The sequence below is a fragment of the Suricata suricatta genome, chromosome 11, assembly GCF_006229205.1.
Source record: "Suricata suricatta isolate VVHF042 chromosome 11, meerkat_22Aug2017_6uvM2_HiC, whole genome shotgun sequence".
Lineage (NCBI taxonomy): Eukaryota > Metazoa > Chordata > Mammalia > Carnivora > Herpestidae > Suricata > Suricata suricatta.
In genome coordinates, this window is record NC_043710.1 from 102427324 (window position 1) to 102452123 (window position 24800).

The 24800-nt window shown below is 42.3% G+C and overlaps 2 protein-coding genes and 1 pseudogene across 2 annotated transcripts in view; 2 read left to right on the plus strand and 1 right to left on the minus strand.

Moving 5' to 3' along the window:
• LOC115272688 overlaps window positions 1-2556 on the plus strand; it is a 17381-nt gene extending 14825 nt beyond the window's left edge. The window contains exons 14-15 of the mRNA XM_029915688.1: window positions 1278-1391; window positions 2491-2556. Of these exons, the coding sequence (XP_029771548.1) occupies window positions 1278-1391; window positions 2491-2556 (180 nt within the window). The remainder of the gene's footprint in view (window positions 1-1277; window positions 1392-2490) is intronic.
• A 12696-nt stretch (window positions 2557-15252) lies between these two features.
• On the minus strand, window positions 15253-20646 carry BTG4 (BTG anti-proliferation factor 4). The gene is made up of 4 exons (XM_029915402.1): window positions 20474-20646; window positions 19897-20034; window positions 17651-17849; window positions 15253-15751 (listed from the first exon to the last, which is right to left on the minus strand). The coding sequence occupies exons 1-4, from the start codon at window positions 20644-20646 to the stop codon at window positions 15572-15574; spliced, it is 690 nt and encodes a 229-aa protein (XP_029771262.1). The 3' UTR covers window positions 15253-15571.
• On the plus strand, window positions 18091-18946 carry LOC115272312 (annotated as a pseudogene).
• Window positions 20647-24800: the final 4154 nt, after the last annotated feature.

Below are 24800 nucleotides of genomic sequence, written 5' to 3' on the forward strand. Positions count from 1 at the left end.
GCACATGGCTTATCTTCATTTCATTGAGCTCTTTGCTGTGATTTTTGTCCTGTTCTTTCATTTGGGACATACTCCTCTATTTCTCATTTTATCTAACTTTGTGTTGGTTTCTGTGTATTAGGAAAGTCAGCTAAGTCTCCTGCTCTTAAAAGTAGTGGCCCATGAAGAAGAGGCCCCGTAGCATCCTGGAGTACAGTGCCCCTGTTTAGCAGACCAGATGCTTCCGCGGTATCTCCTTTGTATGTTGTGTGCACCCTACTCTTGTGACTGAGATGCGTTTGCCTTCAGTCCAATCAGCTGCCATGACCCATTCTGCCTGTCGTAGGCACAGTTTGGTCCCTGTACTCTTACGGGCTAGACTGGGGCTGCTTTGGGCTTATAGTTGTATCAGACCAGATGCATGCCCTCAGCTCATTTGCCAAGGCTCTAGTCACCCTTAACTGAAGGGTGCTTTCCCTGTGTTGTCCCTTGAGAGGCTTTTGTTGGTTGGTGAGGCCTGCAGTCAGACCATGTGTCTGCCCCCAGCCCCTCTGTTAGGGTTGCAGTGACCCTGAACTACAGGGCTCTCTCCTTGTACTGCACACTGTGAGCTTTTTGTTGGTAGGTGGGATTAGCAGTCATTTGACAAGTCTGCTCCCAGCCCATTTCTGGGGCTGCAGTTGAACGGGTATGTGCGGTTATCTCCCTGTTTCACCAGGGGTTTGGTTCCCAACCATGTCCCCGCCCCTCCTACCCTTTTTGATGCCGCCTCCTCTCTGTGACTAACTGTGAAGAGTCTGTTCGGCCAGGCTTCAGGTCGCTTTCTGGGCCAGTTGCATTGATATGGCTGTTATCTAAGTGCGTTCGTGGGGCGAGGATAGCTTAGGACCCTCCTCCTCTGTCATCTTCCCAGGCTTCTAGATCTCCCTTTTTCCTCATTTTAAAAATAAGCTGCAAAGATACAGAGGTTGAGTTAACTTACCCAAGATCACACAACCAAAAGGATACAGCCAGGTGAGGACGCAGGCGGTGCGCTTCGGAGCCCCCAAGCTTGACTGCACCCTCCACTTAGAAAAGTAGTGAGTTAATGCTTATCATTAGCCTAAATATCAAACACAGAAATACTCTTTCCACTTATCATAGTGTACGCTGAATCTCCTTATCCTGTCACAATTTAAACTGATGTTCCAATGCATTTACTTCTCATTAATTTGGTTGGTGCTACGGAGCTGAGCCACATAAGAATTTTTTAGCAAGCAGATGGGTTTGGGTTTTCTTTGTTTTTTTATTCTTTTCAGGCTCCTGAAATCACCCTGCAGATTGCTTCTCATCTTCCTGCCACGGAAGCCTCAGACAATGCCTTCGAAGGCCCTTTCTTCTTTCAGGTGCTGCAGATTCAGTCCCAGACGCGGGTTTGTAGAATTCTAGGGTCTAAAGAGATAGAAGCAAAAAGAACAAATGTTATAGAACATTTTTCTCTCTCAAGTCCTGACATCTTTTATCCCTCTTGGTAATAAGTCATTTAGTAAGGCATAATAAATGTCACCACGTGAAAGCTTTCTCTTAATTAGTGAAATGAATATGGCCCAGCTTGTGCCCAGAGAACCGTCATGGCTTTGAGCCCACTGATGAATCTCTGTCATCAAAGTCAGTGGTTCCAGACTGGTGTTTCCCGTAAGAGTCATGGTTGCAGCTTCTGCAAATCCTGCACGATCAGCACCTTCCCACAGAAAGGGATCAAAATTGTTCCTGTACTTGCAGTTCCTCGAATATGTAGGATTGGCAGTGCCTTGGTGGTAGTCCTGAGCCCGTGTACACAAACCTTACATGCCAATAACAGTTCACTGTAGACAGTGATTGTGAGCAGTGATTGCTAACCACTGCTAGAGAACTGGGATACAGTTCCCACTTGACCAGCTGATTGTTAATTTGGTTTAATTGGACCAAAAAGAACTCATACAGTGTACCCTCCAGGCATCATTTCACTTGATCCTCAAAGTGATCTATGAGGTAGGCAAGAATTGAATCCCATTTTACTGATGAGGAAACAAACCCTGGATTCACTAAGTACTGGAGTCCTGTGTGTCAAGCATTTGGCCACATGCCTTACATGCATTATCTCATTTCCAGTTGATAACAACCCAACCCAATGGGTTGGGTACTCTTGTTATCTCCATTTTACGATTTAAGAGATTGAGACCCATTGAGGCCAAGTGACTCTCCCAACATCACAGTGTTAGCAAGGGTTTAAACTCAAGTCCAGGTGTATTTGAACACCAGATTCATTGTTTAACCACTCATCTGTGCTGTCCCTCATTCCAGGGGCAGATTTCAAGACTACCTGACTCCAAATTACTTCATACTTTTCCAAGCCAACCTATTGCCTGAACAAGAGAGTTATTCCAAGTCAATTAGACAAGACAGGATATTTGAGAATCTGATTACAATAAAGGCCTGGAAGACAAAGTTAGAGACTTTTAAGGCATCCAATTCTCACACTGACGTCCTCAGACCCTGTGCATCAACCACCTCGGGAGCTTGGGAAAAATGGAAATGCCCAGGTTTTACCTAAACTAGCCCACAGAATCAGATATTCTGGGATGGGCCCCAGAAGAGTATCACTCCCTTGTGATTCTTATCCACACATAAAGTTTGAGAACCATTACTTAAGGAAACAGTGATTGGAGGACAATTGATAGAAAACAGGTGCTAATACTTTATTTCCTGTATGATGGGTATAGCAAAAAATAGGGAGACAGTGGGGAACATGATTTATTCAGGGAGTTGAACTAAAGCAATAGTTTTTACCTAGTCATCAGTAAATATCCATTAAGCCCTGGGAGTCTCTGACTTTATGATTCCAAAAGTTACTTTGGAGTACATAAAACGAGGAAAAGAAAGAGGTAGTGGAGATGTTCCCTGAGGTTGACTCTTTGCATTTGGATGTCTCCTCTACTAAGAGCGCTGAAAACATCCTGTTTGTTGGGAGACGGTCTTTGGCATCTGTGGGAAGCTTCGTTCTGCTGCTGATCCGCTGCCTGGCCCACATCACTGCCAAGGACTTCCACCAGGACTCAAACCCTGCCTTTCTGAGGTCCTTTTACAAGGTATTTATAAAACGCGCCGCGCTTTTTGCTTCTCTCCCAGAATAACAAATCCTTTAAGCTGTGCAACATTTCAAAGCTACTTAGGTCCCATTGTTGGCCTCCAGTTCCTACTGCCTGGCCGGGAAGAAGGTTTTCCTGATCTCATTTCCTGTGGCAGCCTATAATGAACGGCTTGTGCTGCCCTGTAAGAATTCAAAACGAGGCGGCCTTCCTGTGCCGATGGCATCACAGCTTTCTGTGGTTTCCTTGCCAACACGGGAGGCTCACCAGAATTGCAAACGACAGTAAAAACCCACAGTAAGGGCAAGTAAAGATGATGGATATCAACCCCCCTATCATTTTGAAGCTTTCACAGTAATTATCTAGAACGGAACTGATCTGGCCCCCTCGCCTTTTCCTTGACCAGGGCTTGCAGGCTTATTTCCGGGAAGCATTCTCTGCCACACTGCAAAAGTCAGCGGTTTCCTGGGACAGTAAGCTTGACCGAAGCGTAAGTGCTGTTCTGCTGGAAGAACAGCCCGTCTCCGAGAGAGGAAGAGATCTTCTCTCTAAACTCACTGAGAGGAAGTGTGAGTCTCACCTGGAGCCCCAGTCATCAGAAGAGGTAACTAGCCTTAACTGGCGTAGCACACGTTGGTTGAAGATTGACTTCTTCACGGAGTAAACCCCTCGGTGTCTGACCTATTCAGATATTTCTGGCCTCCCCCGGTGGTGCCCTGCCTTGACACCCAGCCTGCTCCTCAAACCACATACGACAATATATATCTTTTCATCCTGTGTTCTGCAAGGCAGACAGTAGGTATCTGGCTCTTTGAGTTGTGGAGATTGCAAATGGGCCCCATAGTTGCTTAACTCATGTCCCACTGACCTATGTATCAATTTACAGAATTCCATCTGTAAAACTCACTGTGACTCAGTGACTAAATTTAGATGTCCACGTGGTGGCTTATTTACCCAACTTGCAGTGTGCTGTTCCCTATGCAAGCCTGACAATGGTATTCCTAATACTGTGTTATTTAAAGTGCTTTTACGTGAATATTACCATATTTAACTATTAAAAATATCACAAAGTTTAAATCTGGGATCTTAAAACTGTCATCCTTCATGAAAGATCAATTCATCCTTGAGTCACATCTTTTTTCACATTGTTTATCTAAAACTCTATAAATTTCAAAGTATTTTTATGTATATATTCTGTCATATATCCTCTCTCCGCCACCAGTCCTGCAGAACATGTGTGAAGCTGTTTGTTGTGGCACATCTGAGATCAGACTCTGGACCTCCTGACTCCTAGTACATGTTCCATATAAACCTGTCTGTGATCAGATCCCCATTAGTTACCAAGTCAGAGATTTCTTTTGTGGTTGTTGATGGTGACCGTGACCGTAGTCATCTAGACTCCAGAATCAGTCACCCCTTGGCCCCCACAGTCCCCAGAGAATGCTCCATTCTCTCCCCGCATTTAGCAGCAGCATCTGACACATGAGATGACTTCTCCTCCTCACTGTAACCTTCACTTGGCTCCCAGGACACTAGAGCCTCTGGTTTGCCCCTATGTGTCTGGCTGTTCCTTCTCGGTCTCCTTTGCTGATCCGGCCTCATCTTCCTAGCCTGTTCGTGTTGGAGGGCCAGGATGTATTCCTGTCCTCTTCTCTTCTCTGTCTATATTTGCTCCCCTTAGGGATCTCATCCCTTCATCTAGCTTCAAATTCAATCCATATGTCAAGGACTCTCAAAGGTTTATCTCCAGCCCCGCCCAACTCACTAACTCAACTCAGCTGCTTACCAGCCATCTCCACTTCCAGGTCTAGGAAGTATCTCAAATTCAACATGCCCCAAACCCATCTTCTGGCCAAACCTCCTCTACTAGAAACCTTTCCCATCTCATTTGATGGCAACTGTATTCTTCTGGTTTCTCGGGCCAAAGTCTTCCTTGAAACCTCTCTGTTACAAATACCTGTAACAATCCATCAGGAAATCCTGTCGCTCTACCTTCAGAGTAGCTTCATAATATGACCACATCTCTGCCTACAGTGCCACCAGCCTGGTGCAAGCGCACCTCATCTCACCTGGATCACTGTAATGCTTATGAGCTGGTCCGCCTGATTCCAACCTTGCCTGTCCTCAGTCTGCTTCTCAGCACCTTGGTCAGATGCAAGCACCTTTTCAAATGCAAATATCTGTTCAAAATCCTGCAGTGGCTCCCCATCTCACTTAGAGCCAAAGCCAAGTCCCCTGGTCTCTCACCTGCTCCTCTTCCCCTTGGTCAGCGATCTACAAACCGCACTTTCCTCCTGCTGTTCTTCACAGAGCAGGTGCGCTGCCCCTGCCTGCAGCCGCAGTGGCTCCCGCCCAGGAGCAGCTGTAACCCCCACAGGACATTTGGCAACGTCTGGAGACATTTCTGATGATGCTGCTCCAGGAAAGGGGCTACTACTGTTAACGAGTTGAGAGAGGCCGGGGATGCCCCTGAACAGCCTGCAATGCATAGGACAGTCCCCACAACAAAGTATTATCCGTCCCCGAATGTCAGTAGTGCTGGGTCGAGAGAGCCTGGTCTAAGGAGTTGGAGCGTGCCCAACTCCCTCACCTCCTCCAGGACTTTGTTCAAGGGTCACCTCCCCAGTGAGGCCCCCTCTGACCAGCCCTTCTTCATCTGCAGCCCTCTTGTCTCCTGTTCACCAGCTTCTCCCTACTCCACTTTCCTTTCTCCTGTGTCACTTCCTAACCTACTATGTAATTTCCTTACTCAGGCTTGTTTAGTACATTTCTTCCCCTAATAGAACAGAAGCTCCGTGAGGGCAGAGATGTTTGTTTTGTTTCCATGTTCCAGGCTCAGAAGTAGGCTTTTAATATATTTACTATATTAACGAACAGGTTTGTGTAGACCCTGATGCTATCTACTGAAACTTTGCAACCCACCAGGGGTAACTACAAGGCAGGGAATAGCAGACATTTATTACACACTTGGCTTGTGCCAGCTGCTCTGCTGAGAGTTTGACACACATCATCTCATGGAATCTTCCCCAAGCCCTTATAAGGTAGATGCTACTTTTATTTCTAACTTACAGATGAGAAAACTGAGGCTTAGGAAGTGCTTAAAACTTGCCCACAACAGAGGTGGTCATGGGCTGGATTGCTAGTCCTCTGTCAACAACCATTTAGGGAGAGGTCTTGCTTTTATTTTAAAAGCAGAATCGTATGTACTGTGCTCAGATCCACAGTCTGGCCAGAAATATCCAAGAGTACTTAAAGGAAATGGGAGCAAAGGTATTAACTCCCTCCTCCACACTCTCCACAGTATATTAAGAAAAACAAGGATCTTCTCCTCTTCACCAACATGGAACATTTTCTAAAAAGCCTCCTTGCCGCTGAAAAACAGATCCCAAGAAAATGGAGAGATCAGAGGCAGGACGAGGACGAAGATGAGGTGAAACGACTTTATGATCTGAAGCATTAAGACTGCTTTGCTCTGCACCTTGAAACACTGTATCGTGTGTTTGGAGCCACATTTGTAATTGAAGTCAGCAGAATGAAGGGTTGGGAATTAATGGTGGTGTGAAAAGCTCCCTGATCAGTCACTTTGAGTTTTCCCCATACCGGGAGATGGTAGATCGTAGATCTCAGTTAGAAAGGAGCCAAGAGAGGGCACCCTTTGCCTTCGGGTGGGCGAAGCCCTGATTGTGGGAACCGAGACTCAGACTTGCCCGGGTGCACCCAGCGGGACGAGGGCAGGAGGTAACTAGAACTTCTCACTCAGGGTTTCTCTTGTTACACCTTTTGATATGTGCTGTTGTTGTGTAAAAGTGTTTTGATCATAAGCCTGTAAAATCTTATGTCTTTAAAAACCAACAAATATTTTGGTTCCAAATGACCAACACTAATACTTCGTAAGGCATATGGATAATTAGCAGAGAGAAACCCCCCAAACATCTTCGGTTTTTCATGAGGAGTGGTGAGCTTCAGTGTCGAGATCAAGATCAGAAACTAGCAAGCTAGAAAAATCACTGAACGCTGACTCCGGCCCTGAACCCCAGTCCACTTTGTTTAAGGTTATGTCTGGGGTGAAAACTACCTTTAAAACTATATTAAAATATAACACAGCTTTTAAAGGTGCACGTATCATAAATCTCCTCATGGACTGTCCACAGTGAACACTTCCATATAACCAGCATCCACATCAAGAAAGAGAACATCCCTAGTTTCTCAGACGTGCCCCCACGCCCCTTCCGTCCAGTCGTCTGCCCCGCCAAGAATAACCACTCCCCTGACCTCAGACACCAGAAACTGTTCTTGCTTATTCACGAGCTTCACGGAAATAGGATCATAAAATATGAACTTTTACTCAACATCGTGTTTGTCAGGTTTATCCATATTATTGCAAGTAGCTATAGTTTGTTGATTCTCTTTGCTAGAAAACATTTCATTGTATGGAAATCTCAAAATTTAGTCTTTCCAATACTAATGTGCCCATAGGTATTTTCCAGTTTGGGGTTATTACAAATAGTCTTGTGTACCTTTTGGTGACTACATGTGACTATACTGAATTAGGTGTTACTCAGAACTAGACATTCTACGTCATAGGGTGTGGATATGTTTGACTTTAGTGGAAACTTCCAACTGGATGCCCAAAGTGATTGTCTAAGTATACGCTGCCAGCAGAAGTGGATGAAGGTTCTGGTTGTCCTCCACTTTTATCAGCACTTAGTATTTTCCATCTTTCTAATTTTATGCATTCTTGCATTTTTTCTGGGTAATTGGTGTTCTTGTTCTTGTTTTGTTTTTAGAGAGAAAGACAGTGTACAAGTTGGGGAGAGGAACAGAGCGGGAAGGAGGGAGAATCCTAAGCAGGCTCCACACTGAGCACAGAGCCCAGCCTGGGGCTAGGTCCCATGACTCTGGGATCATGACCTGAGCTGACATCAAGAATCACATGCTCAATGACTGAGCCACCCAGGCATGTGGTATGTGGTTTTAATTTGCATTTTTCTGATGGCCGTTAAAACTGAGCACCATTCCTGTATTTATACACCATTTTAATATCTGCTCTTGAGAAGTGCCTTTTCAAGTATTTTGCCCATTTTTCACAGGATTCCCTATTTAACTGATTTGTAGGAATTCTTTATTCTGCAACTATTTTCCCTCATTCTTTGGGTTGTATTTTTATAAAAATAACTATGTATGTTCTTTTTCTGTTGTATTTTTAGGTCTAGGAATAAAATGGTGATATCATTTCAGTCTGCATGTTTAAAACATGTTATATATGTAAATACAATATCTGATAAAGTTGATAAGAGAACTTTTTAAAAAACTTATAACATTCATGTGTAAACCACATAATGTTGGGTGGAAATATAACATAATAGATGTTAATATTTGGCACATAGAATAACATGCTGACATTTTCAATGTGACTAAAAAATCATTAGCCCACATACCTTATTAAAATATTCATTATTTAAAGATACGACCGAACCTCTTTCTAGAGATGTCAGTTTGTATATTTGTATATATGAGCCTGACTAACTTATCTAAAATTGTCTGTTACTGAGTCACACAAAATATGTGTATTTGCGCAATATTTGGTGTTCTGAAATGAGAATTTGGAGAGCTGGTGATAAGACACAGGCCATGTGGCCTACACAGAATTCACTTTGGAGGCTCTGGTTGGAACACCTCAGAGAGATAAGCAGTCACCTGAAACTGAAGTCCACGTGCTAATCAGGAGAGACACAACTGCCCCATGAATTCAGTGTAAGCCACACAATTCTTTTTCAAACACAAACTTCCTATTAAAGCCGGCTCAGAAGACAAATCCAATGACAGCAATTCAAGCTGCTCCTCACGTGGATAATTCTCTTTCTTGTGCTCCAAGACGAGGGGCAAGGGTTTTTTGTTTTTGTTTTTGTTTTATGTAACAATTGTTACTGTGTCTTTCAAGCAAAGCGACAAAGAAGAAAGCTAGTTGAGAAAATTTAACGTGGAGCGCCTGGGTGACTCAGCTGGCTGAGTGTCCGACTCTCGACGTCTGCTCAGGTCATGATCTCATAGTTCATGAGTTTGAGCCCCATGTTGGGCTCTGCACTGGGTTCTCCCTCTCTCTCTGCCCCGCCCCAACTCTCTCTCAAAAATAAGCAAGCATTTTAAAATTTTTTTAAAGATTTAAAATTTAAAAAAAAAAAAGATGTGTAATTAAGGTTTCACAAAGAGTTTCAAATCCAGCCATAAGGAGAGCATCTCAGAGTCAGTTCGCTGACCCAGCGGCTCTGTCTCTGCCATGGAATACGGACAGTGGGTCCTTCTTCCTTTGCTGCCAACAGCCAGTCCTTCACTCCTCTCAAATACTCATTCAGTTAAAACATCAGCCATCAGGCAAGGTAAGTACCAACACAGCCTTCAAACTGTTTCCTTTGTTACTAGCGCAGTTAAAATTATCTCCTGCCCTCGTAGCACAGATCCCAGTAAAATGTGGCCCCAAGATTGGCCTGGGAGGGCCATTCCCCTGTCTCTTCCATGAACTGGCAATTCGTAAACAAAGCCCCCCCCCACCCAAGTCCAAGCATAGTAGTTTCATAAGATTAAAGACTCCTCCAGTACTTTGAGAAGGTAAATCTTTCTTTGATATGATCAATATTGGGTGTGTATCCTCGAGAACTTTATTTAGCTAGTCACATAAATTACAAAATGCATTTCCTGGGCGCCTGGGTGGCTCAGTCGGTTAAGCCTCCGACTTCGGCTCAGGTCAGATCTCACATTCGTGGGTTCGAGCCCCGCGTCAGGCTCTGTGCTGACAGCTCAGAGCCTGGAGCCTGCTTCCGGTTCTGTATCTCCTTCCTCTCTCATGCTCTATCTCTCTCTGTACAAAAATAAATAAAACATTAAAAAAAAAAAGTTTTAAACGAAATGCATTTCCCAAAAAGCAGAGTGAAGATTAATTAAGCCAGACACATAAGATTTATATTGAGTAGGTAGGCTAAGGGTCCAGGGCCTCTGAGACAGGTGACAAGGAAAAAGGCAGAAATTAAAGATCTTTCCTCTAGATTCCTCATTCTTGGCTGAGTGGGGCACCAGCCAAAACATGATCCTATTAACTTCCTGGCTGACTTCTTGGGCTTTCCATCTGATTCCATTACTAATACACTAACAGCTGCCGGCTTTTGGTAAGCGCCTGATTTTTAATGGAAATGCCACAGATTACAGGGCAGAGATTGTGATCTCTTTTCTGCTGCATTATGTGCACTGTTTCTTTTAAAGGTTTTCAGATTCTAATTATCTTCAAGGTATAATTCGTGTTCACACACATACACAGACATACACAGGCCACCGACCAGAAGGATAAGAAAACCTCAGTTGATACAGAAGCCATATTTTACCAACTATTAACAAAAAGAGCCCTTTTCAAAAAATGCTTAATTGTTTTAAGAAGTATTTATTTCAAAAGTGGTACACAAATCTCTGCTTCCAGGAAAATTGAAGTCCCAAGTATACCTAAAATCCTTGGATATTATATATAAAAACAAGGAGATTCTGAAAGGTATAGAGAAGAAAACAGACCAGCCAAGGACCTCAAAACCTGAGGCAGGATATAGTGGTAAACTCCAGCTTCCCTTTTCCCCTCATGTATTCCAGACTCGAACATGAAAAAAACCAGCCATCCATCAACACCAATAGGCACAGACCAAAGAGCTCCCCCAAAGCCTGCTCTCTAGCCAGAGGACTGAGGAAAGGGCAGCCCAGCGGAACAGAAAACTTTTAGACAATAACTCCTTCACTCTAGCCAAACGTCACAGGGGAAACCTGGCTCCACCCACATCAACAAAAGTTGAGCGAGAAATCTAAACTCCCAGGGGCGCCTGGGTGGCTCAGAGGGTTCAAGCCCCATGCACCGCCCCCCCCCCCCACCCCCCGCCCAGGCTCCCTGTTGTCAGTGAGAGGCCACTTTAGATCCTCTGGCCCTCTCCCTCTCTGCTCCCTCCCTGGTTCATGCTCTCTCTCTTGCCCACTCTCTCTCAAAAATAAAACATTTTTTTAAAAAAATCTAAAATCCCACCCTTGCCAGGCTGTAATGAGGCACCCCAACCTCCTTCTGGGATGTTATCAGAGAAGACCATGCAGTGGGGATCTTCATCTTTTCATCCCTACAGGGCAGTAACAACCCCCACCCCACCCCGCCCTACAGCGTCAGTGAAAACCACAAGGGGATCTGGGCATCCACCAGCATCTGGTGTGTGGGGCCCCCTCGCCACCCCCTGCCTGCTCCCTAAGGATGGGGTTCCTTGTACCTGCTGCGCAGGTGTGGGAGTTCAGGCTCCTCATGTGGTCTGCAGGAACCCTTTGCTGGGGAAGGAGGCCTCCTTAGCCCTTGGCAGGGGTAAACGTCCTGACTCTCCACTGGCCTTTGCTGATACAAACTTATCTGAAACACAGTTTAAATAAGATCCCAAGTCTTATAATGTCACAAAACGTATAGGTTTCAGGCAAAAATCATTTATCCTAGAAAGACCCAGACAGATTTTTAAAAAGTGAAAAAAGACAAACAGATGCTAGCACCAAGATGACAAAGATATTAGGATTCTAGGGAAAAAATGAAGCCATCACAGGGGTGCCTGGGTGGCTCAGTTGGTTAAGTGTCTGACTTTGGTTCAGTTCATGACCTTGCAGTTCATGAGTTTGAGCCCTGCTTTGGGCTCTGTTTTGAGCCTGGAGTCTGCTTCAGATTCTGTGTCTTCCTCTCTCTCTGCCCCTTCTGAGCTCAGTCTCTCAAAAATAAACATTTAAAAAAAGTTTTAAAGCCATCATAAAGATGCTTCAACAGCTATGAACCTGCTTGAAACAAATGGAAAATCTCAGCAAAAAAAATCCCTATAAATTCAGAGCAAAGAAACAGAAGACATAAATGAAAATTTTAGAACTGAAAAATATAAAAATAGAAATAAAACTCCCTAGATGGGCTCAAAAGTAAAATGGAGGGAACAGAGATGGAGAAAGTCAGTGGATTTTTAGACAGAATGATAAAAATTTACCAAATCTAAACCGCGGACAGGGAAAAGACACACAAATGTATATAATACTGTCGGGGCCTACGATACTGTAACAAATGACCTAGCATTCAAGACATCAAACTTTCAGAAGGAGAGAAAGGGGACAGGTTGTAAAAGCACTCAGATAATGGCTGAAGACTCCCCAAAGAGAAAAGAGCTCTGAGTCCAGAACCCCCAAGCCTGGCCCCCACATGGAGAAAGGAGGTCACCCATGCGTTGCTGGTGGGAATCTAAGATGTACAGTCACTCCGGAAAACAGTTTGGCAGTTTCTTGAAAAAAAAAAATGAAACATGCAACAACCATACACCCAGCAATTATTCTCTAAGGCATTTAGCCCAGAGAAATAAAAATTTATTCTCACACATTATGTAGATTAATGTTCATAGCAGTTTTAGTGATAATTCCCCAGAAACAATCCAGTTGCCATTCTTCAATATGTCAGTGGTTAAACACACTGTGGTATATCCATACCACGGAAGACTAGTCAGCGATGGTGAGGAACAAACTGTCGCTTCCTGCAACAATCTGGATGAACCCCCAGAACACTGTGTACTGAAGAAAGCCAGTCCCTAAAGGTTACCTCTGGTATGATTCCGTTTACAACATTCTGGAGATGACAGGTTACAGAAATGGGGAACGATTTAGTGGTTGCCAGGGGGGTAAAGAAGGGCTGAGAGCAGGGGAAAGGTAGGTGTGGCTATGAAAATGCAACAGTGGAAACGTTCTGTACCCCAACTACACCAGTGTCGATATCTGGTTATAATATTATAGTTTCATAGAATGTTCCCATTGGTGAAAACTAGGTCAAGGGTACATAGGACCTCTCTACTTCTTAATAGCATGTGAACTATAGCTCTCTCAAAAAGTTTAATTTTAAAAAAAGTGGTACTCATAGAAAATTTCTATGAGTGGTACTCATAGAAAATTTCAAAATGCAGATTAGGAAGATCTAATTTGATTATTGTACTTATAGACTAATAGACACAGTATTCATTTATATGGGGACTTTTCAACTATATTGACTAATTTTAATTAAAAAAATATATGGCTTATTTAATTTTCCCCTATACCTTTCCTTCAGGGCCACATGAGAAGCTTTAAATAATTACACAGGGTTCTAGAGCTCATGGATTTCTCCCTCTCATCCAGTCCTAAATCGTGATGGAATTGGTTTCTTCTTGAGTACCAACTTGGAACAATTCATTTTAATGGCTATCTCTTGTACTGTGTGCACAGAATTTTGAGGCCATCTCTGCACCCAGATAAGATATTCTGATTAATTAGCAATATGTGTGTGGATGGATAGATAGATAGATAGATAGATAGATAGATAGATAGATAGATAGATAGATAGATAGATACACCAGAGATATATCATCTCCATTGGCTGGAAGAAGTTAAAAAAAAAAAAACAACCTTGGGGTACCTGGGCCACTCAGTCAGTTCAGCATCTGACTTTGGCTCAGGACACAATCTCAGTTTGTGAGTTTGAGCCCTGCATCAGGCTCTGTGCTGACAGCTCAGAGCTAGAGCCTGCTTCAGATTCTGTGTCCCTCTCTCTCTGCTCCACCCATGTTCATGCTCACTCACTCTCTCAAAAATAAACATTAAAAAAAATTTAAAAAATAAACATTAAAAAATAACCTCACATGCTTCAAAAGATGCTTTGCTAAAATCCTCTGTGTAAAGTTTCTTAGAAACCCATACTTCTTAAGTGTTAGGTTGTTTTACACAGAGTAACTATTTAATACAGTTTTCTTTCATTTTCTAGTCAAACTATACATATGAATAACTCCTACAGAGAAAGTCACTAATTGAAATCTGAAATATCATTATGGAACTAAGAAATGGGTAGAAACAAGACCAGACAGGACTAAGAATCAAATTGGCACAAGAAAGACTTAAGACAATCATGGTTTTTAAAAAGAAAATAAAGATATTAAAGTAATCAGGTAAGTATTTATCACAAAGAGTAATGATCCAGCATCAGGTAAGTTGGTATCCTTGAAATGGATGGACAAGGAAAGCATTACTATTGTAGAAGATTGCGCCAGAAAACTACATCTTCAGATGAGAAGGGGACACCATATTCTGGGAAAAACTGATGTAGAATGACGGACAGACACACGGACATAGATTTCCAATATAGAGGAAAAGGTTCTCAGATGGTCAAAGGAAGTCACCGAAGATGTTGATGTGAGCAGTGGGGAGTGGGGGAAATCAAAGGGGCTCCGATTTTTCCATGGAATAGTGCCAAAAACAGTTCCCTGTAAGGTGTATGACATTATAAGAGAAAAAATGCATAACCTAAGATTGTAATGCTCTTCCAAGCTGTCCTTCAAGAAAAAAAATTAAAAATGCTTTCTGCAGCTTACATAGCAACAAATGATACTGTAAAAAAATTGTAAACGTTTTCAAGAAGATTCCAACCTCCTAGTATTGTTTCCCCCTCCCCCCATTTTTTTCTTCTTTTTTTTTTTTTTAAACTTCAGGGAAAACCTTTGGAAAATAAAATACTTTGTGGTAGAAATATTTATAAATATTTCACTTTCAGTTTCTCCACTTTGCTAAGATAACTAAAAAATTACAATAGCTCCTAAAAATTAAGTAGCTCCTATAGTATAGTTTTATTAAACTGTATCAGTTCCTATGTCTGTAAATGTATATAAGATAACTGGAAAGATGGTCACCATTTAATGTTAATAATGGTAGTTTCTGGCTGGATGGTAGGGATTTTTTTTCTTGGTGTGTGTGTGTGTGTGTGTGTGTGTATGTGTGTGTGCGTGCACACTAGCGTGTTTGCTTAGCTTGAATTTTAAGTTTATTTTAATTAGCTTGAATCCTTATAATAACCAGGTGTCACTGTTGTAAAAGTCCTAATTAAGTCTATTAAGAGTTTTAGAAATAGATCACAATTTTTAAAAGACACACAAGCAAGGGAATTTTGTATCTTCAAGAGTAATTTTGAAACAAGCTCCCAATGGCCTTGTGAACTAGAGCAGTGATGGCAGTAACAAAACGGAACCAGGAGACTATATCATGAGGCTCATACTTCCCCAAGGGAAGGTCTATTTGTTTTCATGGCTGAAGAAATACACACACACACACACACTGAACTAGAAAGTTATTAAAAACATAGTACGTTTATTTAAACTGTTACTTTTCATAATTCATTGAATCTTATCACAGGTCAATATCTTCATTCCATTACCTTACTGAGTACATTCATTAGTGTTACATAAAACTTCACATAAAATTAAGAGTTAAAAGTATGGCTAAGAACATAGTCATCACCTGCACGAGAGACTTCGCCGTTCTGCCACTCTAGTCCCTGATGTGGTTATTTTTTGTCTCCTGGGCCGCTCAACCTTAGACTCGCTTTTGTCATCAAGGAAATAGAGCCGCTCCTCTGAGCTCTGTCCCACCAGGGCCTGGCCACTGCGTCATCGGTTCGTGTTGACCCAGTGGTACCTGTCCACCCGGTGCACAGCAGCAGGCCTCTGACGCTTATGATATTTATGCAATGCATAAGCATTTCCTAGGAGGCCCGTACGGCCGTCTGCCATATTCTTTTTGCGGGAGACCTGGAACCAAGATTGAAAGGGCTGTTTCAAGTTTTCAACCTAAAAAAAAAAAAAAAAAAAAGAATAAAAGTAGGTATGAAGATTGTCAGTAAATTAATAACGCTAGACCTAAGTACTAAACACAAACCCATGACTCAGAAGGTAAGCCTTTAGAAAGCGGAGTGCAAATGAATAGAAAACACAGCAGATAATCCAGTGGGAGGGGTTTATAAAGTCAGGTCTTCTAAGAAAATTAAATCTTTAATACAACTCAAATACTTAAAAACACCTCTTCAAACTTGTGTATATTCTTGGGTTCTCCTCTACCCCACTGGCCTTCTCTGGCTTAACCCAAAACTGTCTAACATGGTCTCCAGGGCTAAGGTCTAGAAATATCCACTTTCAGCATCCCCCATAACCAATACTGATGTTTTGCAGATCACACTGTGAAGGGACGTTGCTCTAAAAGTGTGTCACGGACTCTAGGCCAGATCCCTAAATGGAAGGAAGCCTTTCTAAGGACAAGAACAGAATTAAGGGCACATATTTCATTATATGATTTTAAACTTTTATACATATAGAACTATACAATAAACTGTACAGGTTAGAAACTAAAGCTATAGAAAAACATTTGCCAATAATATGAAAAGGGGTTAAATTGTTTCTAACCTTTGAAGAGCCTGTAATAATACATTAAGACCCCAAATGATATAAATAGGTGAAGAGAAAATTTGTAAGACAGTAAGTACCCAAAACATTTGGGCACATGGAGATTTGTTTTTTAATGTTACTTAAATTAATAGTGTCTGGAACAGATAGCATCTTTAGTAAATTATTTTTAAGTGAGAATAACCAATTTTAGGAAAAATGATAAAAGACACTTTCATCACATAGAGCTGGTTAGACTCCAAATAAACAAAACTTCTAGATGGTACTTTGGCCATATATTCAGAACAGTGAAATGCCCGTATGACCCAGTAATTCTATGTTTGAGAATCAAATCTCCAGGCTAACTTAAAATTCAGTTATCTCTACAAGTTATCAGCTTTTTTTTTAATATCCTAACAATGTGGAAATAATCTGGATGACTGCCAGTAATAGATTGGTTAAGTAAATTACAAGGGGAAAAAAAACTAAGATGTTATTTAAGTTGTTTTAACATTACAACGTAAGTGTCTATACTCATTATTTTCTGAAATTAATCAAACAGTGTTGACAGATTCTGTCTACTGTTTTTCAAATTGTGGATTGCCACCATTTGTGAGTCATGAGGTCAATTTATGTGGGTGAAATCAATTTACTAGAAAATATTGGGGGCATTATGCCAAGTAAGTGTAAGTATTATTTCTTTAAAACTATTTCTAATGTATAAATATGCATATCTTTCTATCACTTGTAGTTAAATATATATATTAGATATATATTATATGTTAGATATAATATATGTTGTATAACAAATATAACATGTCAATATATTTATATATTAATATATAATGTATATGATATAGAACATATAGATAACATGTTAGGTATATCATATCTAATAACATATGTATTAGATATATATTATTTAAGAAAAACTGTTCTTGTGTTGAGATTACAAACCTTTGACCATTTACTATTATAATTTTCTACTAATGATGTGTTATCTTCTACTAGTAAGAAAATCCATTAATTTTTAATATTTAATCATGAAGGAGTTTGGACTAAAGGAAACTTATGTTCAAATAATACACGGAGAAACAGTCATACAAAAGACCACATAGCTCCTAAGCACTCCGCCAAGAAACTACACAAAGAAGAAAAAAATTTTTCCAGAAAGTTAAGAATGTGATTTTCATCTTTTCAGTTTTGTTTTTTCTGTTTTCCACTCATTTCTTTTCTTTCACAGTGAACAAATTCTTTTTAGAATTAGGACCAAAAAAAGAAAAAAGCATAGAGAACTGGACAGAACTTTACCTGATAAATACTCTTTGGGTTGCTGACTTTAGGAATGATTTGAGGTTCTTTGTTACAACTTTCTTCATCAGAGGAAATGCCGGAGGCGTAGTCTAATGTAGCTCGGCTAACAGCACAGCTGACCTGTTGGGAAAGCTCCCATTCCTCCCATCTGCCTTTAAAAGAAGCAATTGTAAACGGATGATTTTTCTCACCGTACCTAAGTAGGAAAAGAAAATTTAAGTATTTATTAAGGATTCAAAATTCCACAAGTTTTTTTTTTAATCTCTAACCTTGTCTACAGACCACTCAAGCAATCTGCAAAGTTACTTTAAGAAACATATTGAGGCCCGCTCCACGTGGATCCGGTGTGTTGAAGTCGGTGAGCCCGCGTTTAGGCTGCCCGGGCCTAAATTCGTAAGAAAGCCCTTTGCTTTTGCATGCTTGCTTCGGCCTCCCAGATGGCGGGCGAAAAAGCCGAGAAGCCAGCTTCGCAGAAGAAACCCGAAGCCAAGAAGGCTGTTGCTGGTGGCAAGGTCAAGAAGGGTAACCCTAAGGCTAAAACGCCGAAGAAGGGGAAGCCCCACTGCAGCGGAACCCCGTCCTAGCGCGAGGAATTGGCAGGTGCTCCGGATCGGCTCTGTATTCAAGGAAGGCCATGTACAAGAGGAAGTATTCAGCAGCTAAATCCAGGATGAAAAAGAAGGAGAAGGTTCTTGCTACGGTCACAAAACCAGTCGGTGGTGACAAGAATGGTGGTGCCCGAGGTTAAACTCCACAAGCTGCCCAGGTATTGCCCTCCCGAAGACGGGCCTCGGAAGCTGGTGAGCCACGGCAAACACCATTCAGTCAGTGAGGACACTGCGAGCCAGCATCACGCCTGGGGCCACCCTGATCATCCTCACCACATCCTCGCGCCACAGGGGCAGGAGGGCGGTTTTTCTGAAGCAACTGACCCGTGGTTTGCTACTCGTGACTGGACCTCTGTCCCTCAATCGCGTTCCTCTGCGTCGAACACACTGGAAATTTGTTATTGCAACGTCCACCAAAATGGATATCAGCACTGTGAAAATCCCCAAACACCTCACAGATGCTTATTTTAAGAAAAAGAAGCTGCGTAAACCCAGACACCAGGAAGGGGAGATCTTTGATACAGGAAAAGAAAAATACAAATTCACAGAGCAGCGCAAGGTTGATCAGAAAGCTGTGGTCTCACAAATTCTGCCAAAAATCAAAGCTATCCCTCAGCTTCAGGGCTACTTCCGCTCTGTGTTTTCACTCACGAATGGAATTTACCCTCACAAACTGGTGTTCTAAGTGTCTGAAAAAGAACCTGATTAAATAACGGCTCCAAAAAAAAAAAAACCCATATTGAAATGGCTTGAAGGTGAAGCTAATTGAAGGACGCCGTGACCTTCAGCCTCCATGGGGTAGTAATCAGTGGGCGTGTTCTTTAAAGGCTAGCTTGGCGAATTTCTCAAAGATAAAAACTGGTCTCTCTTGATTCAACTCATGGACTGAACTTCAATTCCTCTGCCCCCTTGGTGCTGCCTGTAATACTTAGACCTTACAATCTACAGGCTGGTAATAAGGTGCAGTGATTGAAGTCGGATTTCAAATACGGTAAAACCTTAGTTTGCGAGCATAATTCACTCCAGAAACAGGCTTGTAATCCAAAGCACTTGTATAGCAGAGCAAATCAAGACCCACTGGCTCAGTTGTGATCATGTGACATTTGACCTCATGTTCTACTCATATTGCAAGACATCGCTTTTTTATCAAGTTAAAAAAAAGGGTTTTTTTTGAGAGAGAGAGAGAGAGACAGTGCAAGCAAGGGAGGGTCAGAGAGGGAGACACAGAATCAGAAGACAGGCTCCAGGCTCTGAGCCAGCTGTCAGCACAGAGCCCTATGCGAGGCTTGAACCCACAAACCGTGAGATCATGACCTGAGCTGAAGTCAGACACTTGACGGACTGAGCCTCCCGGGGGCCCCAATCAAGTTAAAATTTACTGGAAATGTTTGCTCGTCTCGCAGAACACTCGCAGAACAAGTTACTTGCAATCCAAGGTTTGACTGTACTGTGTAGTCTTTGTGCTTCCCCTGGAAGTCTGTGCTAATGAAGTCTGCGTCCAAAACCTTAACCAGCCGGTGCCCTCGCCACTAATGCAGAGCTGTAGCGGACCGTGTCTCACAAAGGTGCGCAGAACTGACTCTATAACCCGAGTCCGGGATCACAGAGCACATCACCTCCAATGGTTATACTTACCTACAGCACACTTCAAAGGGATCTACCCATATGGTCATCTCCTTTGGAAGTCCCAGGTGAGAAAAGTCCACATTACTTTCAGCACAAGCCCTTTCTAGAATGGGATCTTTATCCTTACTATTATTTATCCTGATACACCTTTAAAAAGCAAGGAAAGGGAAACAAAGATGTGGTGACAAGGCGCCTTAGTATAGAATCAGGTGGTGGGCCAACGGCTCCATTACATACAGCTGCCACCTGACCCGCTGACCCCCACCGGTCCCTCCACAGTTTTCTGAGTAGAGCCATCAACAGTAGCTACTCACAATGTGGGTTACATCACTAAGTCCCACAATTAGTTTTGCCGAACGTCGTCTGCAGTTCTTTCACGGTAAACACAAGTTAGATACAGTTTAATCCACCTCACAGAAGGCGGTTTGCACTATAGTTTTCAACGGTATTTAAACTATAGTTTTGCACTATGCACTGCCACCTGCTGCATTTCTTCCAAACCCAGAAAGCTTGTCTTACTCATAGCCTCCCAACGGCCGTCGCTTGCTCGGTACTTCCCTTTGTCGTCATAGATGCCAGCTCTCACCTAAAGGCTTGCCCTTTAGAAGGGCAGTCGGCATACCAGTGACTTCTGTAGGTTTCAAACAAGATTGTCATCAGCTTTTCGGCAAAGTCTTCTATTTGCTGTTTGCTCAGTTTATCATGTTTTTTCACCAATCTTGTGACAAAGAAAACAGCTGTTGCAATTTCATCTTTCATGATTGAAGAGAAAGGAGGAGGTCTGCAACCATTCAGAGGAAGCTGGAATAAATTAACTAGAAACAGGCTCACACTTAAATCAACATGTAATTGCCATTTGGAAGTTTTATAGATCTCAAACTTAGAAATCACTTGCCGGTCCTTCGCGAACTAAATAAGCATGTCAGTAGTATCAATTACCAAAATAGCCAGGAACACCAATCTTCAATTAGTCAGCTTTTAATATTTTCAAAGAAAAAACTTTAAAGTTTAAACTTTAATATACTTGAGAAACAAATGAAACGCCAGGATGCAACTTAAGTTTAAAAAAAAAAAAAGCCCTGATACAGGACAGTATGTTACACCCAAGCACTGCTTTTTAAAAACATATTTACAGAAGGTGAAACATTTCAGAATATAGTGCTAAAATGTGGTTCCCAGGCTGCATGCTTTAAGTAAAAGTTAAGGTTAATCAAACATACATTATACTTGCCAGGAAAAGTGCTTTAGGCCCAACAACAACAAAGTGGGCCCGAGTTAGAAGACATTCTCCCCCACACCTGTTTCCTTAGTTTTAGGCTGAAGTTTATATAAGCCTAGGTCGTAAGCCTGAAGGGTGGCTAGCCTTACACAGGTGCTTTCCTTTAGGGTAATTAGACAGCTTCTTCCAAGTCCCCCTCAGTTTGCTCGCCGGTATATGTAGAGTTCTTTAAAATGGTCACAGATTTTCCCCCTGGATTTGCCTCTTCTATTTTGCTATTAAAGTCTGCTCTCTTATGACACATGGAGAATCAAGCCTTCCCCTTCCATATCCCAACGTCCTACATTCCAATAATTTTGTCTCTAACTGTACCTGTCAATATATTAAAGAATTTTGTCTTGGATCTTTTCTAAAAAGTAAGACAACTTTCTCTGAACAATCATTATGTTGACTATGCTCATTTTTCTTTTTTACTAAAATGTTTCTTTGTAAAGTAAGTGGAAGAGATCTTGGAGTTTATCCAGTCTCCCTGGTGCTCAAGTTCACTGACCACCTCATTTGGATCCACGGGGCTGCTTGTTAAAAATGCAGATTTGTGGGCCGTTTCCAAGATCTGCTGAATTGATACTTCTATGGGTGGGGTCTGAGAATCAATAGTTCCAAACTCTTTCAGGTGATTCTTATACCCACTAGCATTTAGGACCACTGCACCTGACAGAGAAGTCTTTAAACCCACAGTAGGTGGTCGTTCGGGCTTTCAGCAATGACAAAGAATTCATTCTCTTACAAGGAAGCCCTTTTCATTTCTAAAACCTGCTAAATACCACGCGGTGCCTCCCCCTTTGAGGGTACAATTCGTCCTAAGGGAAGCCTAAGCTCTTACCTTTGGAACCACGGATGGGATCTAACCCTCCACCACATGAAGACACTTCAAACACTAGCAATTCGGTCTCTTCTGAGTCTTCTCTTTGGCGGGGCTATCCTCAACTTTTTAACAGTTCTTCCTACTCAGGCACCTCGCGCTCGGCACCCACCTGTGGGTGGGTGGGTTTCAGGCATGTCCGCAGTGCTTGTTAAAGTGCGGAGCCCGGAATGACGCACGGTGGCCCAGGTAAGCCCTGCCGTCACGGACCACAGTGGGACTGTCTCCTGCCCTACCAGGAGTACTGTATTTCTAGAACGCAGCCGCAGGTGGCGTTCACCTTGGTGGCAACAACATTCTACCACTGCCTCACATTGAACTTGCAAGTAGACTTTTTCACTAATGCTGGTTTTTTTGGTTTTTGTTTTTTAACAACTTTCCCTTCCTGCATAGCATTATGTTTAAGAATGTGGGCTTTGGAATAGGATCTGGGTGTAAGTTGCAACTTACTCTCTGGCTAACCTGGGAGGAATTTGCTTACCTCCCGAACTTTCAGTTTCTGATCTACAAAATGGAAAGGCTAAGAGTGACCCTCCCCCATCCCCCATGGTTGCTCACCAGATTACAATTAATAACGTGGTGAAGCACCCTGTCCAGGCCCTGCCTAGCAGTTGTTACAGGAAGGCAGAGCAGTTGAGAAATTAGGGGCTCCTAGATGGCTCGGGGAGTTAAGTGTCTGACTTTGGCTCAGATAATAATGATCTCTGACTCATGGGTTAGAGTCCTGCAGGGGGCTCTCTGCTGTGAGCACAGAACCCGCTTCAGATCCTCTGTCTCTCCCTCTCTCTCCCTCTCCCTCCCTCTCTCCCTCCCTCTCTCCCTCCCTCTCTCCCTCCCTCTCTCCCTCCCTCTCTCCCTCCCTCTCTCCCTCTCTCTCTCTCTCTGTCAGCTGAGCGTACAACTTCAGCTCAGGTCATGATCTCACAGCCTATAGGTTCGAGCCCCGAGTCAGGCTTTGTGCTGACAGCTCAGAGCCTGGAGCCTGCTTTGGTTTCTGTGTCTCCTCTCTCTGCCCCTCCCCTGCCCGTGCTCTGTCTCTCAAAAATAAATAAATTTTTAAAAATAAACATTAAGAAAAAGAAATGAGCTATAAAATCAAGCATGCTCTGATTGAATCCCAGTCCCTCTTTAGCCAGAAATGTAGGGAAGTTTCTCAATCTCTCTCATCTTCAAAATCTCATCTGTGAAAAGGGGGGTAAAGAGTGTACCTAAGGCTGTGGAATCAGGCTTCCAGTTCTGGAACACTTGGTAGGGTTGTTATGAGAGTGAAGTATAAAATGCCTCCAAGAGCACCAAGTTCAGTAAGTGCTCTGTAAACAATAGACACTACTGCTACTGTTGCCTTACAAGGTTCTTGTCAAGATTAAATTATAAAATTATATGAAGTATCAAGCAGAGTGCCAGGCATAGTAAGTGCTCAAAAAGTGGTAGCCTTTCTTATTAATAAATAAAGTTTATATTTATTTTATTAGAAGTCTTTCCTGGGGTGCCTGGGTGGCTTGGTCAGTTAAGCATCCAACTTCGGCTCAGGTCATGATCTTGTGGTTTCTGAGTTCAAGCCCCCTCGTCGGGCTCTGTACTGACACCTCAGAGTCTGCAGCCTGCTTTGGATTCTGTGTCTCCTTCTCTCTCTGCCCTGCCCCTGCTCGTACTCTGTCTCTCTCTCTCAAAATGAAAGGTTAAAAAAATAAAATAGGGGTGCCTGGGTGGCTCAGTCACTTGAGCATCTGACTTCAGGTCAGGTCATAATTTTGTGGTTCTTGGGTTCAAGCCCAGCATCAGGCTCTGTGCTGACAGCTCAGAGCCTGGAGCCTGCTTCAGATTCTGTGTCTCCTTCTCTCTCTGCCCCTCTCCCACTCATGCTCTGTGTCTCTCAAATAAACAAATGATAAAAAAATTTTTTTAAAAGTCTTTCCTAATGCTTTACAGATTAAACAACAACTGCATATTAGTTTTACCCATCATATTTCATTGTTAAATTTAGACCATCTATAAGGAATCTAAATTATTTGTGACCCCAATTTTGTCATTCATTAAATTCTCTCATCGTTTTGACTACCTGCTATTTGTAAATTTGGCAAGAATATGTCCTGCTGCAGGTAATGACTTAACAAGTGGAACAGAATAAAGACCAAGCAAAGTGCTTAGAGTCCAAGAGACTCTAGAACACATTGGAATATATTCTAGAGAGAGCTGGAAGGATATACATTTTTAAATGTCATTCTGTAGCCTGTTTACAGTAATATTAGTACTACTCTTTTGAAATTTTATATATAGAGAAAAACAGATGTACAAACATATACTCTAATGGTGTTACGAACTAAAATTTTCAATGTAAGCAAAAGGGTAAAAGTATAAAATCAAAGAAATTAAGTAAAAATCCTATAATATTACATTTGAAATGGCAATATTAATATAAACTTGAGATTTCCCCACCAAATTTGTATGTTAGCTCTGTCCTGCCGAAAGGCCTAGAATCAACAAACAATCCCAACACTCATTTTGTGGTCTCTAACTACCATTCCTCACTTAAAACAAAAGCAAAACAAAACGAAACCTTAGAGCAATGGCTGATTCCAGTTCAAGTTCAGAAAATCTATTAGATGAGCCTAGAAAGGATTTTACCAGAAAGCAAGAAAGCCACACAAAACTAGTGGATCAAGCCCACAGCCACAGGAGCTACATGAAGAGCGCCCGTCGGCCAAAGAGAAGTCGTCTGGAACACGGTTACAGACACCAAGGCCCTTCAACCAGTTTCCCTCTTCAGGGTCA